Source organism: Chlorocebus sabaeus, chromosome 5, assembly GCF_047675955.1.
Source record: "Chlorocebus sabaeus isolate Y175 chromosome 5, mChlSab1.0.hap1, whole genome shotgun sequence".
In the NCBI taxonomy this organism is placed as follows: Eukaryota; Metazoa; Chordata; class Mammalia; order Primates; family Cercopithecidae; genus Chlorocebus; species Chlorocebus sabaeus.
In genome coordinates, this window is record NC_132908.1 from 54,752,558 (window position 1) to 54,775,857 (window position 23,300).

The 23,300-nt window shown below is 49.2% G+C and overlaps 1 protein-coding gene across 1 annotated transcript in view; it reads left to right on the forward strand.

The window, feature by feature from the left end:
- The first annotated feature begins 8,622 nt into the window (after positions 1 to 8,622).
- DRC7 (dynein regulatory complex subunit 7) overlaps positions 8,623 to 23,300 on the forward strand; it is a 35,891-nt gene continuing 21,213 nt past the window's right edge. The window contains exons 1-6 of the mRNA XM_073015418.1: positions 8,623 to 8,847; positions 9,550 to 9,724; positions 10,848 to 10,973; positions 12,704 to 12,898; positions 15,644 to 15,802; positions 18,236 to 18,454. Coding sequence (XP_072871519.1) covers positions 8,645 to 8,847; positions 9,550 to 9,724; positions 10,848 to 10,973; positions 12,704 to 12,898; positions 15,644 to 15,802; positions 18,236 to 18,454 — 1,077 coding nt within the window. The 5' untranslated portion in view covers positions 8,623 to 8,644. The remainder of the gene's footprint in view (positions 8,848 to 9,549; positions 9,725 to 10,847; positions 10,974 to 12,703; positions 12,899 to 15,643; positions 15,803 to 18,235; positions 18,455 to 23,300) is intronic.

Consider the following 23,300-nt stretch of genomic DNA (forward strand, 5'->3'; position numbering starts at 1 on the left):
TGAGTGGATGTATGAGTTTGGCACCAGCCTGGCAGAGCCCTGAGCCAAGGGGGTGTCTCAGGCCAGACCTAGGTTGGGCAGGGCACTTCCAGCAGCTGGGGCTCCATGTCACAGTCGCATGCAGATTTCTCAGTAGGAAACAAAAAGAGGCAGAAACAGCAGAGATGGGGGTAGAGATACAGAGATGGAGAGACGGAGAGAGAGACTTAACAGACAGGCCGACACAAAGAGGGAGAACGGAGGCAGAGAGACAGAGGCAGGGAGATGGCAGCCCCACGCCAGCTCCAGCGACACCCCCTGCTTGCGGGGAGCAGTACATGTTGACATCATTCCCCTCCTTGGAGCCTCACCGCACAAGTCCACCTCTCGCTCTACCCACAACTTACCAGCCATCCTCCCTACCCGGCCCCCAATCCTCCCCAGGGAGCTCTGTGAACTGTCAAACCCTGCCTGCAGGTGAGAAGTTATTGTCACTATTAGGCCTCCCCCAACAGCCCCGGAAGCTGCAGGCTGCAGCCCACCTCCCCGTCCAGATGGTGGGTGCTGTTGTTGACTGCAAATGGATGCGCTTCGCTTCCCCTCCCAGCCCGCAAGCAGTTGAAAGACAGGAAGGCGGGCCCTCGCTTTATGCAAGTCGCTGTGTTCCTGGAAGGGAAATCCTGGGGTGTGAATATTTCCTCAGTTGAGCCATAGGAGCAGTTCTGGTGGACAAACTTGGTGTGTTTTGGGGCTTATTTTCACAGACATCTGTTTCTCATGCTCAAGGTCTCACTCCCTTATCTCAAAGGCTCAGGGTTAGTAATCTAAGAAACAGCTGTTCCACCATCTGATAGGTCTGGGCTTAAATCCTGGCTCAGCTGCTTAGGAGCTGTGTGATCCTGGGCATGTTACTTCACCTCTCTGAGCCTCAGTTTCCCCCTCCATAAAATGGGGATTATCAAGTCCTCACCTCATCCTGACAGCATTAAATGAGGTGACAGAAATAAAGTGCCCAGCACCGACTCTGCAGGAGTTAGTCAGCTCCCCGACTCCCCCTTGATTTAAAGAAAGACCAGCCAAGGGTAATGGCATGAGGAAATGGAGGCCCAGACAGGCCCAGCCACCTGCCCAACTAAGGTCACTTCATGGGCTGGGCTGAAGCTAGGGCCAGGCCTCCCCAGGTTGCCCTCCTCCTAGAGCGGTCCCTGAGTTTAAGGATTATCACCTGGTCCTTGGCTGGGCTTGGTGGCTCACACCTGTAGTCATAGCACTTTGGGAGGCCAAGGTAAGAGGATTGCTTGAGCCCAGGGGTTCAAGACCAGCCTGGGCAACACGGTGAAACCCCGTCTCTACTAAAATACAAAAAAAAATTAGCCGGGCGTGGCGGCGTGTGCCTGTAGTCTCAGCTACCCAGGAGGCTGAGGCAGGAGAATTGCTTGAATCTAGCAGGTGGAGGTTGCAGTGAGCCGAGATTGCACCACTGCACTCCAGCCTGGGCAACAGAGTGAGACCCTGTCTCTAAAAAAAAAAGAAAAAATTATCTAGGCATGGTAGCTACTTGGAGGAGGAAGCAGGAAGACCACTTGAGCCCAGCAGTTCAGGAATTCAGTGAGCTATGATGACGTAACTGCACTCCAGCCTGGATGACAAATTGAGACCATGTTTTTTAAAAAAAGAAGGAGGAGGAGGAGGAGAAGGAAGGAGGAGAAGGAGGAGGCGTAGAGGAGAAGGAGGAGGAGGAGAAGGAGGAGAAGGAGGAGGAGGAGGAGAGGAGAAGGAGGAGGAGAAGGAGGAGGAGGACAAGGAATGGAAGGAGAAGAAGGAGGAAGAGGAGAGAAGAAGGAGAAGGAGGAGGAGGACGAGGAGGGAAAAGGAGGAGGAGGAGGGGGAGGAGGTGGAAGGAGGAAGAGGAGGGGAAGAAGGAGGGAGAAGGAGGAGAGAGAAGGAGGAGGAGAAAGAAGAAGAAGGAGGAGGAAGAAAAAAGAAGAAGAATAAGAATTATCACCTGGTCCCAACCCCCAGTCTCAAGGGAAATTCTGGGTCGCAGAGTTTCCCAAACTGCTCAGTGGGATGTGGGACAAACAAGACCACAAGCCCCTGATGGCTGGGCTTCCTGGCTCAGATGGAGAGGGCAGTAAGGAGGTGTGGCTAGCATTGGGAGTGCACTGCTTTTCTGGCTGGCTTTCCACCCTGGGGCTAGGCAGGGGCCGAGGGGCTGGAGTTCCTCATCACCTGGGGTTCCTGCAAAAGCAGCTCCAAGTGGCAAGCTGAGCACCCATAAGGCCAAGGGGGCTATGGTGAAAATACACCCCAAAGCCCAGAGTGGATGGATGGAGTTCCTCCGTCATTGCACAGCAACAACAGCAACCTAGGAGGTGGGCCGTCATCACAGGTGGGAGCACAGACCCTGACCTCAGTTCACCGGTTTCAAATTCGGTCTTCGCAACTTGTCTTGGGCAAATTATTCAACTACTGAGCCTGTAAAACAGAAATAGCAGCAGCTGCCCCACAGGGCTGATGAAGGAAATGAATAAATGCGACAGTGCCTGCAAGGACTGCCCACTGCCTGGCCTGCCTGGCCCAGAATGAGTGTGAAGAAGCCAGAGCTTTGCCTTGGCCATCATCTCATCAGGTCCTGGGCACAGAGAGGGTCCCTTCTGCCACGGCTCCTGCCTGGTTCTCTGTTCTGCCCAAATCTCTTCATTCCTTGTCTTTTTTCAATACAGCATAGCAAATACACAGGAAACAAGAAGACTCTTTTGCTCTATGCTGTCAGATAGACAACACTAAAAGATATAAATCCTTCATCAATGAATGGATGCAATGCAATTACAATAAAGATTTTGGGGCGGGCATTGTGGCTCACATCTCTAATTTCAGCACTTTGGGAGGCTGAAGCAGGAGGATTGCTTGAGCCCAGGAGTTCCAGAACAGCCTGGGCAACATAGCGAGACCCTGTCTCTACAATAAAATAAAATAAAGGAAAAAAATAAATATTCTAATTGATTTTACTTTTTTGGATTCTCTAGAAACTTTTAAAATTGATACGGAGGCATATAGTCCTCAAAAAGCGAAGTCAATCTTAATGGAAGAGGGCATACAGGAGGCGGAGGTTGCAGTGAATAGAGATCGTGCCACTGCACTCTAGCCTGGGAGACAGACCTAGACCCTGTCTCAAAAAGAAAAAACAGAAAGAAGGCATAGAAGGAAGACTTGACGTCTAGACATAAAGATATTACAAGACCAGTTTGGTAAATGCAACGTGGAGTCTGTGCAGGGATAGGAAAGAAGATCAGTGGAACAGCAAAGAGTGCTCAGAGGCAGACCCACGGACATCTGGGGGATTTAATACATGACGAGGGTGGCGTCGTCATTTTCAGAGGAGGAAATACCTAAAACTAACATATTAGTTCATGAAGACACATTTAAAATCATTAGTTATCAGAGAGCTGAGATTGAAATGACAATGAGACCTCATTGTATCCTTATTAAACTGATGAACTAGAAAGCTAGATAGTACCAACGGGAGAGATGATATGGGAGCCAGGGAGAGTCTAGACTGCTTCAGCTGCCAGGAGAAAAACATAGTGCTTCTACTGAGTCAGCAATCTTGCTACTGGTCATTTATCTTAAAAAAACATTATTCCAGATCTAGACTCTTCTAGACCTGTGTAGCATTGTCTGTGATGGAAGGGAGTTGGCAGCAAATCTGAGTGGTCTGTCCAGTCCGCCCAGCGTTTGCTGGGGAGTTCCCTCAAGACTGCCCCAAACCGTCAAGAGCTAGGGCCAGCTGGAATTCCGAAGAAATAAACACTAGAAGCAGGGGTGATCTGTATCCGTCCAAAGCATTGATTAGGGAAACGTACATAGGGAAGGCTGTAGTATTCTCATGATGGACAGCAAGAAGGGAGATGTGTCTGTTCATAATGAGGAGGTGGGTTTATGGAGTTTATATGAGGGTTTAAGGAATTTGGTTCAGGGCTGGGCACGTTTAACATTTGTTTGATCTTTCCATGTTTCCAGCAACAACCTAAACCACTATCAGTGCCTGGGGACGTTGAAAGCTCCCTCTAGAACACTTGGACACCGAATGCCTGTTACTGGAAGGACAAAGAGGTAATTAATAAGTGTGGATCCACACAGTAACATGGAGAGATCTTAAAAACACAGCCCTTCATGAAAATATAAGAACCAGAAGGATATATTCATTCAGTCTCATATTAAACATATATTTAAAATACCAGCATGCAAAAGAATACTCATTTTGGAAAAAAAAAATATGCATCAGAACTCTTGCTTTATAGAGGTGGGAAATGAAAGTGGGTATGGAGAGAAAAAGGAATGAATACATATGTAAAAGGAATAAAATATTGCATGGGATTGAAAAAGGAAAATGAAGCCTAAGCTACATCCCACCAGCATAACACATCACCTGTTTTCCTTTCTCCTCTCTCCTCACTTCCCTCCCTCATCCCAGCCAGTTCCCCACAGAGGTAATTATGAGTTGCTTAGCACCACGTCTGAAATACACACACCCTCTGGTGAGCTCTCCACGGTGCAACTGATCCTTTACAGCTTATTTTTATGGCTGCTTGATATTCAAACCGGGAGGGGGAAAATCATTCTCTATTCATGAGAACTGAGGCAATTCCTAAGTTTGTAGCAGTAACACTAACTATGCAACCTTGTCAGCACAGTGACAGTCTGGATTCCCTCCTGGCAGCCCTATCCCCTGACCAAAAAAGGCCTGGGCACCCCTCCCTCCAAAAATAAAACAGTAAAGATTATATTTTAGGACTATATTAGTGCAAACATAAATATAATTCAGGGCAGATTCATAGTTATATAGTCATTATTATTCTTATTTTTTTCTTCTGAATTGAAAAGAAATTAAACATTTTCACGAGCCACTAGCCTAATGGATAGGTTTTCCCCATACTTCGAAGTAATGTTCTACATCAGAGCCCCGGCCTGGACTAGAACCCAGGACTCGGTCAAGGCAACGTGGCTCTGTCCACCACAGCTGGCAGCTACTCCAGGACCCACACTGGTTTCTGTCCGTCTGGATCACGGCTACATTCGGCATGCCATGTGGCAGGGGCTGCGGTGTGCTGGTAGATGTTTAACAACTGGCTTGCTCAGGGGAAAAGCCCTGGTCTTGGCATTTGCTAATTTTTGTGGTGTAAATAACCCCATGGCCTTTTTTTTTTTTTTTTTTTTTTTTTTTTTAAGAGAGGGTCTCACTATATATTGCCCTGGCTGATTTTGAACTCCTGGGCTCAAAGGATTCTCCTGCCTCGGCTTCCCAAAGTGCTGGGATTACAAGTGTGAGCCACCATGCCCAGCCCTTTTAATTTTTAATAATGGCTGTGTTTCACAAACATTTTGAAAAGGTTATCAACTAGCACGTTGATGCCCCGCTATACCAGCGCACCGCTGGCCCAAGGACCCATGCAACCTGGGAAGACTACATTTCCCAGAAGCCTCCTCTCCCAGGACCGGCCTTCAGCGTCCCAGGCTGTTACCATGGAGACGGCTAACTGCTAGCGCAGGCTGTCCTCGGAGGGGTGAGGAGGGAGCAAGGGACTTGGGGTGGTTGGACTCTGTCTGGCAGGGAGAGGGCGAGGGCGAGGCTGGTGGCCTCCTTCTGCCTGGGGGCCTCCAGCCCTGATCTTTCTGGGGAAGTTGTTGGGGGGGTGTGTGTGTGTGTTTATGTGTGTTGGGAGGAGGAAGTTGCTGGTGGAGAAGGGGTACAGGAAAGGGCCTGTGGGTTGGGGCCCAATCTAGGGAACCTTGAGACAAGACTGCCTTCCCCACACTGGGCTATAGCTGAAGAGGCCACCTGTGTAGGGAATAAAGTGCTGTGGGTTCTTCTCCCCAGCTCTGCCTCTGATGGTGTTCTGGGACTGACACATTGACTTTCTCTTCATCCTACTTCTTTCCTTGCCCACCACTCCCCCACCATCCCTTCTAGCACTTCCCCATCTCACATCTCTTCTAGCCTGAGATGCACAGGTTTCACAGCCAGAAATACTTGGGTTCAAATCCCAGACCTGCTACTTACTAGCTGTGACCTTAAGCAGTGCACTCAACCTCTCTGGGCCCCAGTCTTCTCATCTGCAAAGTGGGTGTCCTAAGTGTCTGCCTCACAGAGTCAGTAGAGGATAAGTGAGATGATCTCCGTACAACCCTCAGCACAGGGCCTGGCACACAGTAGGCGTTCAGCAAACTGTAAGTGCCTTGTAATGGTGATGACTGCCCTCCCTGTGCTCATTCTCTCTGGGACCAAGAGGCCGATAAATGGATCTGATGACTGGGAAGTGCTGCTTGGCTAGAGGTTCTCCCCTGAGGATCTGGGGTCCTGAATGCTGTTGGCCCACCTGGGCTTGGGTGGGCTCCAGCCAGATGAGCATCCATCCCCTCCTGAGTCCCAGAACACAGAATGTCAGAATTGGACAGAAAATATCTGCCCTCCCTTCCTATTGTAAAGAGAAACTGAGGCACAGAAAGGAGCAGACAGTGACCCAAGGGTCCAGCAGGAGCTATTGGCAAAGCCAGGGTTTCCCCAACTGGGCTCGGTCCTGGCTGGTGGCCAGTGACTCACCTCCCTAAGAGGCCGAGGCGGCCCGCGTGGGTGTGGAGTGGGGAATGGGGCCAGCCTTTATCTGCCGTTCCCTTCTGCCCTCTTGTTCCTGGCTTCACCCAGGGAAGTGGGGGATGATTACAAAGTCGAGGGGATTCTGCTTTTTTTCTCCTCACTACTCGCGCCCTTTGTCCTGTGGGTTTCCTTTGTTTTCCTCCTCTCTGGACCCCTGTTTACTGTAAGGAAAACAGATGTTGGAGGAGAGAAATAGAAAGACCCCAGCTGGGAGGCTGCATCAGCTGGGGTGGCGTTGGGCGGTGTGGATCAGGGACCCCCATAGAGGCTGACGTTTCTTATATAAGGAAAGGCTGGAGGTGGCACTCCAGTCCTCTGTGGCACCACAGCTCCCCGGTCTCTTGGCCCTGCCATCCTTAGCAGGCTGCTTTAGCCCTCATGTGTGGTCACCTCATGGTCTCACCTGGGCTGCCCCACCTCCCACTTTATCTCCACATTCCAGGTGAGAGGAGGAGAAGGGCAGAGGGCGCCCCGATAACTTCTGCCCACATCTCATTGGCCAGAACCAGGTCACATCACAGGGCCACCTCTAGCTACAAGAGGATCTGGGAAGCTGAGCAATTCAAACCAGGCACACTGCTGACCCCACACAACTGGGGTTCTGCCGTATAGAAGAGGAGACTGGATCTTTGGGTAGGTGACTAGCAGTACCCGCTCAGTGAGGCTCTGCTCTGTGGTCGCAGGACATATGGTGAGCACATGTGGCGTCTCTGCATGGATCACAGAATGAAGCCTGTTCTCTGGGCGGACACAGGCCTTGGCCAAGAGAGAGCAGGCTCTGTTACCCCCACCCCCCACTTCCTGTTTGTGTGCCCTGGTGCAGGCACCTTCACTCTCTGTGCCTTGGTTCCCAATTTGGTCAGGTGAGATATCATTCACCTGCCATCTTCATTTTTGGGTGGGTTGTAGTCCATATTACCTTACTGTTAGGATTTTCTTTAAACCAATTTATTTATTCATGTATGTATTTATTTATTATTTATTTGAGATGGAGTCTCACTCTGTTGCCCAGGCTAGAGTGCAGTGGTGTGATCTCGACTTACTGCAACCTCCGCCTCCCAGGTTCAATTGATTCTCCTGCCTCAGACTCCCGAATAGCTGGGATTACAGGCGTGCACCACCATGCCTGGCTAATTTTTTGTATTTTTAGTAGAGACGGGGTTTCACCATATTGGCCAGGCTGGTCTCGAACTCCTGACCTCAAGTGATCCACCTGCCTCAGCCTCCCAAAGTACTGGGACTACAGGCATGAGCCACCACACACTTTAAATTCATTTATTTAAATAGGAAACGTGACAATACTATAGTAATCCCCACAGCATTAGCAATACTTATCATTGATAACTGTCAACTGGCACAATGGCTCATGCCTGTAATCCCAGCACTTTGGGAGGCCAAAGCAGGAAGATCACTTGAGGCCAGGAGTTTGAGCCTGGGCAACATAGCCAGACCCTGTCTCTACCAAAAAAAAAAAAAATAGCCAGGTGTGGTGGTGCGTGCCTGTGGTCTCAGCTACTGGGGAGGCTGAGGTGGGAGGATTGCTTGAGCCTGGGGGTTTGAAGCTGCAGTGAGCCATGTTTGCACTACTGCACTCCAAGCCTGGGTGACAGTGAGACCCTGTCTCAAAAAAATAAAAAATTTCAAAAAGGATAACTGTCAAATATTCTAAAAGCAAATTGACATGTGTCCTGCCCTGTCCTGTCCTGATGATGGCTTCCAACCGGAGGCCTGCTTTGTCTTTGTTGTAAAGGAATATTTGCTAGGATTAGAAAGGTGTTACAGATGGGGTAGCACCAAACAGAGACCTTCTCCATGTTTGAAAGGAAGTCAAAGAGGGAATCACTGCCTTCCTATGTGCTCTACACCTCCCCAAAACCATCTCCCAGGCCTCCCAGGGATGCCCCGGTGGTGTTGGTGGCTGCTGCCTGGTCTGACAGTCAGCCATGGCGTATACCTACCCTTCCCCACAGAGACATTCTGTCTCCAGACAGCCAGAGACGCTCCAGAATGGAGGTCCTGAGGGAGAAGGTGGAGGAGGAGGAGGAGGCAGAGCGGGAGGAGGCGGCCGAGCGGGCTGAATGGGCGAGGACCGAGAAAATGATGAGGCCAGTTGAGGTGCGGAAGGAGGAAACCACCCTGACACAGGAGATGCTCAGAGACCTGGAGAAGAAGCTGTCGGAGATCCAGATCCCCATCTCAGCGGACCTCCCGTGAGTGTGGCAGGGTGGGGGCCCTGGCAAGGGCAGACCGGGGCTGGGCACAGGGAGACCCAGGCAGAGTGGTGGCGACTGGTCTGGCAGGGTGATCAGTTAAGAGTGAAGGCTTTCTGCTTTCAAATGGCCTGGGCCGAGTGTCCACGCTCCCCCCACTAGCTGTGTGACCTTGGGCAAGTCACTCAGCCTCTCGGTGCCTCAGTGCCTTTATCTGTCTAAAAGTGCAGGTGCTGGCCGGGCGCTGTGGCTCACATCTGTAGTCCCAGCACTTTAGAAGGAAGAGGTGGGAGGATCGCTTGAGACCGGGAGTTCGAGACCAGCCCGGGCAACATAGCGAGACCCCCATCCATCTCGACAAAAAATACAAAAATTAGCCAGGTGTGGTGGTGCCTCTAGTCCCAGCTACTTGGGAGGCTGAGGTGGGAGGGTCACTTAAGCCCAGGAGTTCAAGGCTGCAGTGAGCTATGACTGTGCTACCGCACTCCAGCCTGGGCAACAGAGCAAGACCTGTCTCTTAAATATAAATAAATAAATAAATAAATAAATAAATAAATAAATAAGCAGATGTTAATGATACCTGCTTTCTCAGTAGCTGTGAGGATTAAATGAGGAAGGGATAGAGCCAATGGCAACTCAGTGGAACCAGGGCTCCTGTGTACCAGGCATGGCTTCCCTAATTCTGTCCCTCTTGTGGCACAGGGCCTTTACCAAGGACACTATTGACATCTCCAAGCTGCCTGTTTCCTACAAAACCAACACACCCAAGGAGGAACACCTGCTGCAGGTGGCAGACAACTTTTCCCGCCAGTACAGCCATCTGTGCCCGGATCGCGTGCCCCTCTTCCTGCACCCCCTGAACGAGTGTGAAGTGCCTGTAAGGCTGGCATGTTGAGGGCAGGGCCAGGGAGCCTGGGGCTGGAGAGCAGAGGGCACAGGGAAGTGGGGTGGGTTCTCCAAGGGCACTGGGCCAAATCACAGACCTCCTGTGGACTGGAGTGCTTCTAGTCTGGGGGAAACATAAACTCGAACGCCAGCAGGCCTCAGCAGGCTCAGTACAGAGTACCCTGGAGGGTGGTGGTGGCGGCCTGGAGACCCCATGCCTCACCTAAAGAGGCAGCTGCTGATTGCTGCAGGGAAACTACAGGTGTGGGGCTACCTGATCAAGAGGAGACTGGGGATTTGTGTGGGAGTCTCTGATTTTTAAATGCTGGCAGCTGACATAAATGCTAAACATCGTCACGTGGGCCAAATAAAGCGGGTCTGTGTGTCCCTGTCAGCCAATGGGCAGCTGTTTCCCACCCCCTGGATGAATCCCATGTCATTCCATCTACAGATGGAGAAACTGAGGCCCAGAAAGGCTCAGACACATGCTCTGGGTCACAGGGCTGGAAGGAAGAAGCCAGAGCTTAGGTTCTTATGCCTGTCCTGGTCCCGTTTGTCTTATTTCTCTGTCCTTCGCTGGACAGGCTGACCTCTGAGGCTTCAGACTGTCCTGGCCACCAGCTGGCCCCAGCCCAGAACCTCTGTAGGCCCCAGGGAGAGCATCGCTTCTGGGAGGAGAGCACAGCGCTCCCAGGAACCCCAGGAAACAGACCTGATCTCCTCATTCAGCCCTGACTTGCTGGGTCACCTCAGACAGCTCTCAAGCCTGCTCTGGGCCTCAGGTGTCTCCATGATGCCCTAGGGGTTGAAGGCGGCAAAACTTCAAAGCTCTTCAAAGTCCAGATCCAGAATATGCTTGTGCTGTCTCCAGGTGCTGGCAACGTGATGGGGGCCTCCCAGTCATTGCCACTGCGCCACTGATGGCTGCCATGCGCCAGATCTGGGCGTCACCTTCCCAGCCAAGGGCTGCTCTGCCACCCCAGGGCATGTGGGCCTGGCCTCCTGCATTTGCTCGGGCCTCTAGGGTCCCCCTGTGGATTCGGAGAAGGCCCCAACACTGGATCTCAGAGGTTTTTACTGCCATGACCCCACTGGCACCATCTCTTTCCTTGCAGAAGTTCGTGAGCACAACCCTCCGGCCCACACTGATGCCCTACCCCGAGCTCTACAACTGGGACAGCTGTGCCCAGTTTGTCTCTGACTTCCTCACCATGGTGCCCCTGCCTGACCCCCTCAAGCCGGTAAGTGCCACTCACAGGCTGCATGCCTGAGCCCACTAGGACTAAGATGATGTGAGAAACAAACTCACCCATCCAAACCCAAAGAATGGAGTTACAGGCCGGGCACGGCAAAGTGGGTGGATAACAAGGTCAGGAGTTCAAGACCAGCCTGACCAACATGGTGAAACCCCGTCTCTACTACAAATACAAAAATTAGCGGGGTGTGGTGGCGTGTGCCTGTAATCCTAGCTACTGGGGAGGCTGAGGCAGGATAATCACTTGAACCTGGGAAGAGAAGGTTGCAGTGAGCCGAGATGGCGCCATTGCACTCCAGCCTGAGTGACAAGAGCAAAACTCCCATCTCAAAAAAAAAAAAAAAATGGACATAGAGACCTGGAGAACAGTGAAAGTAAGACTTTGAATGATGGTCTTGCAAGATTGGGTGTCTGATAGGCAGACACACCCAGCACAGTTTCAACAAGCAATTTATCCCCTCGTGTGCAGGTCCCTCCCCTGGTTCTTCACAGGCTAAGTACTATGGGGCCACAATCTTCCCAGACATTGCCTATTGATTGTTAGGCAGGGGCTTTAGGTGTTTTTTCTAGGGTTGTTTTGCGGCATTTTGTTGCAACCCGCAATGCATCGCAATCCTAGTTAGGTCAGGGGCTCTTTAAGTATTTGACTTACGACCTAGGTAACTGGGCAAGCTGATAAGAACAGCTACTCCGGAGGCTGAGGCAGGAGAATGGCGTAAACCCGGGAGGCGGAGCTTGCAGTGAGCTGAGATCCGGCCACTGCACCCCAGCCTGGGCGACAGAGCGAGACTCCGACAGAGCGGGACAAAGCCAGCTATTTAGCAGACTAGTAAACTTTTATCTTAGGCTAAACTTTTTTGGTTTGAGTGAGGGCAGCTAAGGCGGTAGGTAAGGCGGAGGAAGGAGGAGGCTGACAAACAGGCATTGGCTATTCAAGCAGGGGCCTAGTATATCCTGGGTTTTTATTTTTGGTAGTTTGCTGACCTAAGCAGATTCAAGGCACTTTTCTTTGGAAACTGATCACTGTGTACATTATTTCCTTCAATGGGATGCCAGGCATGGTCTGGGAAAAGGAAGTTCAGCCAGACTCAGGGCACAGCCTCTCAGGGCCCTAAGGGCAAACAGGCCCAGAGAGAGACAGCCCCTTGCCTGAGGACACACAGCAAGCCTGGGCTTCTGGTTCCCACCTCTTTTCTCCTTTGCGTTCAGAGCTTCCCTGAAGAGGTGCAGGAAAGAGAAGGGAGGCCCGGCTACCCATGACCCTAACCCCATCTTTGGGCTTCTGATCAACTCCATCACCTTCTCCTTCAGAATAGAGGGAGGGAGGAAGAAAGGGCGAGGTCAACAGTGGAGAACTGATAAAGGGAGGAGGAGGAAAGGTAGGGATCAAAGGAAAGGGGAACATTGGAGTGAAACAGTAAACTTACCAATCAGAGGGCATTAGATCAGACACTTCTACAGTCCAAAAGGTTTTCTCTATCAGGAAGTCCATAGCCCCTTCAAATGACAGGCAAATGTGAATGGCATGGTGTCTGGTTTTCATTCCATTCTTAGCAGGCTCCCTGACCCCACAAGGGTTAGGGGCCCAAAGCAGGTCCAGCCTGTGCATTGGTCCTGGCTCCCCGCCCTGACAGGTGGTGGGCTGTGACTGGTGAGGAGGACAGGCTGGGGCAGTGGAGCCCCAGCTGTGCTGACCGTCCATCCCACTATGACCAGCCCTCGCACCTGTACTCCTCGACCACTGTGCTCAAGTACCAGAAGGGGAACTGCTTTGACTTCAGCACGCTGCTCTGCTCCATGCTCATTGGCTCCGGCTATGATGCTTACTGCGTCAACGGCTACGGCTCGCTGGACCTGTGCCATATGGACCTGACGCGGGAGGTGTGCCCACTCACTGTGAAGCCCAAGGAGGTATGGTCGGGCTCGAGCTGCCTGGGTTTCCCAAAGGATGCACATTCCCGGTGCTGTCGTGCCATTCTTAGAGACATCCATCCCTGCTGCCTCATCCCCGGCCCTGGCCACGTGGACAGAGATCCCTCACAACCAGCCCTTCCGCTGCCCTGGAGTTCATATTTCAAACCACCAGTGATTTATGTCCTCAATGTCTTAACACATCCAGCCCAGTTTTCCAAGCTGGCTGTTCTTCTCTGTCTGTTGTAACTCAGTTTTCAGTTACTATGCTCCCTGCTTGGTAAATTTTATGAATGCCACATAGCTTATATCTTAAGTCAAACGATTCCAAATTTACCCTATGCATTTGATAAAAATCCAGCCAGCCATTTTTATATAAGAAAATAGGCCGGGTGTAGTGGCTCATGCCTGTAATCCCAGCACTTTGGAAGTCCGAGGCGAGTGAATCACTTGAGGTCAGGAGTTCGAGACCAGCCTGGCCAACATGGCGAAACCCCGTCTCTACCAAAAATACAAAAAAATTAGCCAGGCGTGGTGGCGTGTGCCTGTAGTCCCAGTTACTCAGGAGGCTGAGACAGGAGAATCACTTGAACCCAGGAGGTAAAGGCTGCAGTAAACTGAGATTGCGTCACTGTACTCTAGCCTGGGTGACACAGCAAGACTCCATCTCAAATAATAAATAAAAAATAACAGACAAGTGGACAGACATTTGGTTCTCAGTCCCACACTCCCGAGGTAAAAAGCCCCCCACCACCCTGCTTTTTTTTTTGAGATGGGGTCTCTCCTATTCTGTCACCCAAAGCTAGAGTGCAGTGGCATGATCTCAGCCCACTGCAACCTCAGCCTCCCAAGTGGCTAAGACTACAGGCATGTACCACGATGGCCAGCTAATTTTGTTTGTTTTTTGTAGGTTCTTACTATGTTGTCCAGGCTTGTTGTGAACTCCTGGACTCAAGCAATCATCCCGCCTCAGCCTTCCAAAGTGCTGGGATTATAGGCATGAGCCACGGTGCCTGGCCTTCAGGCCCCTTTTTAATAGCAAAAAGAAAAAAGAAAAAAAAGAAAATCACTAACCCTTCAGTGGCTGGTGGCTGTGCTTTTAGATTTGCTCATTAAGAATTCCATAAGGACCAGAGGCTGCTGCAGACATAAGAAACACTCTGAAATGAATATCAGAATCACAAATGCATCTCTTTACATTTAGACAACAGTCATACTACAGACAGAAAATGCTCTACATGAGGTGGATTAATTCCAGGACTCTGGGATCAGGGTCAGGCTCCCGTGGGTGTCTGCAGCTTGGGGATGGGGATCGAGGGGCCTGAGGCACTCAGCAGGATCACTCTGTAGCTGTGTTATACTTGGGTGAGCACCCAGGGACCCCAGGGTGGGTGCTCCGGTGGGAGAAGGGCGAGATAGAAGCGGAGGCACAAGAAGAGCCTTGCTCTCTCAGGCCTGCCTCCCCAAGAGAAGATGGAGCATGAGCTCCGCCATGGCTTTTGGCTTCAAAAGCCTCGGTCTGGGCGTGGTGGCTCATACCTGTAATCTCAGCATTTTGGGAGGCTGAGGCAGGTGGACCACTTGAGCCCAGGAGTTCCAGACCAGCCTGGCCAACATGGCAAAACCCCATCTCTACTAAAATATAAAAATTAGCTGGGCATGGTGGTACATGCCTGTAAACCCAGCTACTCTGGGTGCTGAGCCAGGAGAATTGCTTGAACCTGGGAGGTGGAGGTTGCAGTGAGCTGAGATTGCACCATTACACTCCAGCCTGGGCAACAGAGGGATACTCTGGCTCCAAAAAAAAAAAAAAAAAAGGAGCCTCTGAGCTCCCACCTGGGCATCTCAGCCCTCTCAGCTCAGCCAAAAGCTTAATGATTAACGTTATATCAATAACAAACAGATGCAGAGAATTTTCGGGTTTAAAATCCACTTTTATGTCCATTGCGCTCGTTGCTGCCCATGATGGCCCAGTGTGGTAGGTATTGTCACTTTTATTTTACAGATGAGTATGTTGATGAAATCAAAAGGTAACATAATGTGGCCAAAGTCACACAGCGGGAAAATAGAGGCTCAGGAACTGAAGCCCGGGTCAGGTGAACTTGAAACCCTGGAGTTTCACTATTTCTCCTTCATAACTATCACAGGCCCACTTCTGCAGCCTCTGCAGTGCACTTTCCTGGGAACACTTCTTACCACCTAGCACATATTTGTACACACGCAAGTGTACACGTGTATACACACACACCCACACACGCACACACACAGAGTTTATTCTTCCTGGCCCAACAAATTCTTAAAGTCAACATATGAGGCCCTCTGATGACAAGATCTGAAAAATCCAACTCCTGACAATTCTCCCCACTTCTGGATCAGACCCAGGTCATGGCTAGGATGGGTGCTGAGGATTGAAGAGGAGAAAGCCACACCTCCTGAGCTCCTGGCCCTGATGGGTACCTCCCTCGCACATTTTTTCTGTCTTCACTTCTCAGAAAGAGGCTGGGGAGAAAGTTCCTATTATTCTCACACCATGGACCTGAGATTCAGAGAGGTGAGAGGACTCCCAAGGTCAGGGAGCTGGAGCTGGGGCTCCCTCTGCATTTAGGGCCAGAAAGGCCACAGGCTACAGGAGTAGCTGCCATCCCCTGGTCCGAGGGACTGGCTGGGCAAGTCTCACCTCTTGGAGTTGCATGTGTGAAGTGGGGATGCAGGGCCACTGACCCTTCCTCTTCTTTTGGGTGACAGACCGTCCAGAGGGAGGAAAAGGTTCTGCCTAAGAAATACACCATCAGACCCCCCAGGGACCTGTGCAGCAGGTTTGAGCAGGAGCAAGAGGTAAAGAAGCAGCAGGAGATCAGAGCCCAGGAGAAGCAGCAGCTGAGGGAGGAGGAGGAGCGCCTCATGGTGGGTCCTCAGCCTCAAACCCCTGGGTTCAGCTATCGAGAAATGACTGCTAGGGATGGGAAAAGAGGCACAAGTCATGGAAGGGATGTGTGTATGGACCCCCCAACTAGGTCCACCTCACAATCACCCGCGACCTCTACCCGGCCCTGCAGGAATCTCCCACTGGTGGTCAGCCAGCTTCTCATGATGGACTTCTAACATCAGGGCACTGTACTGCCTAGGGTAGCCCATTCTATGCTAGGCAGCTCTGGTGTCCTCTTTGCTTTAGACTCTTACAGGGGATATACCTGCATACACTCTCCCATCCATTCATCCTCCTATCTCTCCTCCCATCCTTCCTCCCATCCATCTTCCCATCTGCCCATCCATCCATCCATCCTCCCATTCATCCTCTGATCTCTCCTCCCATCCATCCTCCCATCCATCCATCCTCCCATCCATCTGTCCATCCATCCATCCTTCCATCCATCCATCCTCCCACCCATCCATTCTCCCACCCATCCATCCTCCCACCCATCCATCCTCCCACCCATCCTCCCATCCATCCATCCTCCCATTTCTCCTCCCATCCATCATCCTCCCATCCATCCATCCTCTCATCCATCCTCCGATCTCTCCTCCCATCCATCCTCCCATCTATCCTCCCACCATCCTCCCATCCATCCTCCCATTTCTCCTCTCATTCATCCTCCCATCCATCCATCCTCCCATCTATCCACCCTCCTACCCACCTATTCTCCCATCCATCCATTGTCCCACTCCATCCTCCCATCCATTCTCCCATCCATCCTCTCATCCATTCTCCCATCCATCCTCCCATCCATCCATCCATCCTCCCATCCATCCATTCTCCCATCCATCCTCCCATCCATCCATCCATCCTCCCATCCATCCATCCTCCCACCCATCCATCTTCCCACCCATCCTTCCACCCATCCTTCCTCCCATCCACCCATCCTCCCACTCATCCATCCTCCCACCCATCCATCCTCCCAACCATCCATCCTCCCATCCATCCATCCTCCCATCCATCCTTCCATCCATTCATCCTCCCACCATCCTCCCATCCCTCTATCCTCCCATTTCTCCTCCCATCCATCCATCCTCCCATCCATCCATCCTCTCACCCATCCTTCCATCCTTCCATCCATCCATCCTCCCATCCACCCATCCTCCCATCCATCCATCCTCCCATTTCTCCTCCCATCCATCCTCCCCTCCGTCCATCCTCCCATCCATCCATCCTCCTACCATCCTCCCATCCATCCACCCTCCCATCCATCGATCCTCCCATCCATCCATCCTCTCATCTATCCATCCTCCCATCTACCCATCCATCCTCCCATCCATCCTTCCATCCATCCATCCTCCCACCATCCTCCCATCCATCCATCCTCCCATTTCTCCTCCCATCCATCCTCCCCTCCGTCCATCCTCCCATCCATCCTCTCATCCATCCTCCCATCCATCCATCCTCTCACCCATCCTCCCATTTATCCATCCTCCCATCCATTCATCCTCTCATCTATCCATCCTCCCATCCACCCATCCTCCCATCCATCCTCCCATCCATCCTTCTATCCATCCATCCTCCCATTCATCCATCCTCCCATTTCTCCTCCCATCCATCCTCCCATCCATCCATCCTCTCACCCATCCATCCATTCATCCATCCTCCCATCCACCCATCCTCCCATCCACCCATCCTCCCATCCACCCATCCACCCATCCATCCATCCTCCCATCCTTGCATCCATCCATCTATCCATCTTCCCATCCACCCATCCATCCTCCCATCCACCCATCCTTCCACCCATCCATCCTCCCATCTACCCATCCTCCCATCCATCATCCCATCCATCCATCCTCCCATCCATCCATCTTCCTATCCATCCGTCCTCCCATCCATCCATCCTCCTATCCATCTGTCCTGCCAGTCATCCTTCCACCCATCTCCCATCTCTTCTTTCAACTTCACACTCCTATCCTTCCTCCAATCCTCTTTCCCCCCTCTCTTCTTTCCTTTCCTTCCATAGAGTATTCCTTGAGCTTCTCTTCTGGTCCAGACCTATTTATTCATAACAATGAACAGTCACAGTTCTCTCAGAGGGAGGCAGATAAGGAAGCTGCTTGGTCTCCCATTTCCTTTCTGTGGATGAAACCTCACCCAAAGTCACGACATATAAAGCCGGTAACCCCCAGATGCCCAGTGCCCCAAAGAGTCCAATTTGTAAACCACAGATCTAGTCAGACTCTCCCATTGTTTTGATTTTACAAATGGGCTCAGCGGTTGGGTGATGGGAGATGAGGTGGGCCGTCACACTCCAGTTGATGGTGCCGTCTGCATCAGAGCCCAGCCCCAGGGAGATGTCTGGGCCCCTGACACTCCTCTTCCAGCCATCTGACTCATAGTCACCCACCTTTCCTTGGCAGGAGGCGGAGAAGGCAAAGCCGGATGCCCTGCATGGCCTGCGGGTGCACTCCTGGGTCCTTGTGCTATCGGGGAAGCGCGAGGTGCCTGAGAACTTCTTCATTGACGCATTCACAGGACATAGCTACAGCACCCAGGACGAGCACTTCCTGGGCATCGAAAGCCTCTGGAACCACAAGAACTACTGGATCAATATGCAGGATTGCTGGAACTGCTGCAAGGTGCCTGGGGAAGGGGAGCTGGGTGGGCGTGGCAGGCACAATGCAGGTGACAGGAATAGAGGGAAGCGATGGCAGCCAGACCTTGGGGAGAGCGGGACACCAGGCCATGAGGGCTTTGAACCTTCTCCATAGCTGAGTCTCCATGACCCACTCCCTTGCCCATGAGTAACCATTCTGATACGATTATTGTCGCTCCTGATTTGTGTATCCTTCTAAAATGTGGATTGTTTGCATTTTTAAAAACCTCTATTTTGAAGTGTAACCTACATGCAGAAAAGTACACTCATCCCACGCATACATACAGTTCAACGAAATTCCACAAATTGAACACACCTTGGTTTCCTACACCCAGATCAAGAAATAGAACATTGGCCGAACCCCAGAAAGTCCCTTTGTACAATTACTATCTTCCCCCAAATGTATTTTTAACTTATGTATGTGGTACTGGTACACACACGCACCTACAAGAGGATACAGAGGAGGTCACGATCCTAAATGTACATGTCATTGAATTATCACACACTGAACACACGTATGTAGCCAGGACCAGCATAAGCCCCCTCATGTCCCCTCCTGGCCACCAACTCCGCCATTGTCCCCAGAGTTAAGCACTACCTTGACTTCTAACAACACCCCATTAGTTTCATCTGTTTTTGGAGTTTACATCAGTTGAATCACATAGTGATTCAATACTCTTATGCCTGGATTCCTTCACTCATGGTTATGTTTATGAAATTCATTATGGTTTTTTGTGTGGTTTGTTCGTTTTCATTTTTTATTACTTTTCCATTATTTGAATACACCAGAACTTATTTGTCCTTTCTACAGTTGCACATTGAGACTGTGTCCAGTTTGGGACTATTTTGAATAGTGCCGCCATGAACATTTGTATATATGTATTTCAGTGAACACATATACACATTTCTGTTGGGTAACTACTGAGGGGTGGAATTGCTGGGTCACAGCATGGGCACGTGCTCAGTTTAGTAGATACTGCCCGATTTCTCAAGTGATTGCATCCATTTACACTCCCACCAGCAATGTATGAGGGTTCTCGGAGCTCCATCCACATCCTTGCCAATACTGGATACTTTCTTTTCCATTTTAGCTGTTGTAGTGGACATGTAATGATATTGCACTGTGGTTTTATTTAATGCAATTGATTTTTGGCTGGGAGCAGGGGCTCACACCTGTAATGCCAGCACTTTGTGATGCCGAGAAGGATAGATCACTTGAAGTCAGGAGTTCGAGACCAGCCTGGCCAACATGGTGAAACCCTGTCTCTACTAAAAATAAAAAAAATAGCCCAGTGTGGTGGTGGGCACCTGTAATCCCAGCTACTTGGGAGGCTGAGGCAGGAGAATTGCTTGAACCCGGGAGGCGGAGGTTGTAGTGAGCCTGTATCGCGCCACTGCACTCCAGCCTGGGAGACAGAGCGAGACTCTATCTCAAAAAAAAAAAAAAATTGCTTTTTGCAAACTGTTCACATATCCAGTAAGTTTTAAACCTGCTTATTCATTTTAAAATTTAATCTGTAAAGACTTTGGGATTGTCTGCATACACAATCAGTCCTACAGCTGAATGACGGCCGTTTTCTTTCTTTGTTTTTAATCCTTACGCTTTTTCATTTCTTTTTCTTGTTTTATTTCTCTGGTTAGTATATCCAGTATAATGTCAAATTGAAGTGGGGATTCTGAATATCCTGTCTCAGTCCTGATTCACAAGTAAAGCCTTAGTATCATAACATTTCACTATTTTTATGATGTTTATCTTGACTATAGGGTTTTTATAGCTAGCTACCCTTTAACTAAGGTATTTCTTTCTGTTTGCTAGCAGTTTTTAATCAAACAAAATTTGTTTATATCAAATTTTTTTCATCTATTAAATGATCATAATTTTTTCTTCTATTAACTGATAAATTAGACTGTGTTCCCCCCCTTTGTTAAGTTGAGGTGTAATTGACATAACATAAATCCACTAAAGTGCACAAGTTAGTGGCTTTTGGTGTATTTACAAGACTGTGCAACTATCACCACTATCTAATTCCAGAATTTTTTCATCACCCCAAAAGAAGATTTTTATTTTTTGAGACAGGGTCTTCCTTTGTTGACCAGGCTGGAGTGCAGTGATGCGATCATGGCTCACTTCAACCTCAACCTCTGGGCTCAAGCAATTCTTCCACCTCAGCCTCCCGAGTAGGTGGGACTACAGGCATGTGCCACTATGCCCAGCTAATTTTTATATTTTTTATAGAGACAAAAAATGGGTTTTGCCATGTTGCCCAGGTTAGTCTCAAGCAATCCACCCATCTTGGCCTCCCAAAGTGCTGGGATCACACGTTTGAACCACCGTCCCATGCCCTGAAAAGAAGATTGTGATTGAGATTATACTGGATCCATAGATCAATTGAGAGAGAACCGTTTTATCAACAATATTGAATTTTTCACCCATGAACATGGTATCTCTCTTCAGTTACTTAAGTCTTTTAAAATTTCTGTCAGCAACATTTTGTAGGTTTCAGTGTACAGTTCTTGCACATCTTTTGTCAGATTTATTCCTAAATATTTCACTTTTTGATGCTATGATTTTTTTTAAATTTCAACTTCTGACTATTCTTTGCTAGTGAATAGAAATGCAATTGATTTTTACATATTGATTTTCTATCCTGAAATCTTCCCAAATTAACTTATTTGTCCTAATAGCCTTTGTGTGAATTCCATCAATTTTTATAATTATGTTATCTGTGAATAAAAACAGTTTTACTTCTTTTCCAATCTGGATGCTTTTCTTGCCTTATCACACTGGCTAGAATCACCAGTAAATATTAAATAGAAGTGATGAAAGCACACCTGTTTATTCCTGATCTTAGGGAGAGCATTTAGTCTCATACCATTAAGTATAGTGTTAGCCACAGGTTTCTCTTATTGGTTCCCTTTATGAAATAAAGGAAGTTTTTCTCTAGTCCTAGTTTGCTGAGACTTTTTTCAGAATAGATGCTAGATTTTTGTCAAATACTTTTTCTGAATCTACTGATATTATTATGATTTTTCTTTTTTAGTCTATCTACATGGTAAGTTACTTGGATTGATTTTTGAATGTTAGACTAACCATGCATTCCTGGGATAAACCTCATTTCATTAGGATGGTTTAATCGTTTAAATATCATTGGTTTTGAACTGAGAATTTTGCTTAGAATTTCTGCATCTTTGTTGAAGAGAGATATTGTTTTGTAGTTTTCTTAGAATATCTTTGCCAAGTTTTGGTATCACAGTAATGCTGGTCTCGTGGAATGAGTTGGGAGGTTTCCCTTTTCTTCAGTTTTCTGGATGAGTTTCTGTAGAATTGGCATGATTTCTTTTGTACATGTTTGCTGGATTCTGCAAGTGAAGCCATCTGTGGCTGGAATTTTCTTTGTGGAAGGGTTTTAAGGTACAAATTCAATAGGGATATTCAGGTTATTTCTTTTTGAATGAGCTTTGGTGTTCGTATCTCTCAAGAAATTTGTGCATTTGTTTTCACATTTGTTATTATAAAGTGTTCAAAATAGCTCCTTATTTTCCTTCTAATATGTTAGAGTCTTTAGTGACATTACCCCATTCATTCTTAATATTGGTAATGTGTGTGTCTCTCTTTTTCTCCTGTCAGTCTGGTTAGAGGTTTGTCAGTTTTGTCGGTCTTGATGTAGGGGCAGGCCTCAAAATCAGGGCTTTGCCAGTGAGGATTCGTGGCTTTTTCCAGGAAATAATTCAAGGGCAAGCTGGTGGTGTTACAGGCAATTTTTTTTGAAGTGGCAGCATACGGCAGCAGCAGACGGACTGCTCCTAGTGGAGCAGGGCTACCCCATAGGCAGTGTGCCCAGATTGTAACCACCCAAGGGACTCACCTTGCCCGCTGCCTAGACAAAGCTGATTCAAGACTGGGGAATTGCAATAGAGAAAGAGTAATTCATGCAGAGCTGGCTGTGTGGGAGACCAGAGTTTTATTATTACTCAAATCAGTCTCCCATAGCATTCTTGCATTCAGGGAGCAGAGTTTTTAGGGACAACTTGGTGGGTTGGGGGAGGCCAGTGAACCAGGAGTGCTGATTGGTCAGAGATGAAATCATAGAAAATCAAAGCTGTCTTCTTGCACCAAGTCCGTTCCTGGGTAGGGGTCACAAGATCAGATAAGCCAGTTTATCCATCTGGTGGTGCCAGCTGAGCCATCAAGTGCAGGCTCTGCAAAATATCTCAAGCACTGATCTTAGGAGCAGTTTAGGGAAGGTCAGAATCTCGTAGCCTCCAGCTGCATGACTCCTAAACCATAATTTCTAATCTTGTGGCTAATGTTAGTCCTACAAAGTCAACCTAGTTCCCTAGGCAAGAAGGCAGTCTGCTTTGGGAAAGGGCTATTATCGCCTTTGTTTTAAACTATAATAAACTAAGTTTCTCCCAAGGTTAGTTCAGCCTGCACCTAGGAATGAACAAGGACAGCTTGGAGGTTAGAAGCAAGATGGAGTCAATTAAGTGAGATCTCTTTCAGTGTCTCAGTCATAATTGTGCAAAGATGGTTTCAAGAGTAGCAGCTCAGAGGCACTTCCCCAGTCATATTTCTATCCACTTTAATCATATGCAAATGAAGGGGCAGATTATGCAGAAATTTCTAGAAATAGGGTGGTAACCTCTGGTTCACTGGGTCTTTGCCATGGAAAGGTGTAATATCTGGGTGTTGCCCTGGCCCCGTTTTAGCTAGTCCTCAATTTGGTCCAGTGTCTGAGTCCCCCGCTTGGAAGTCAAGTCCCACCTTCTGAGTTGAGTCCCACTTCCTACCTCATTGTCAATAAATCAGTTTTTGGTTTTGTGGTTTT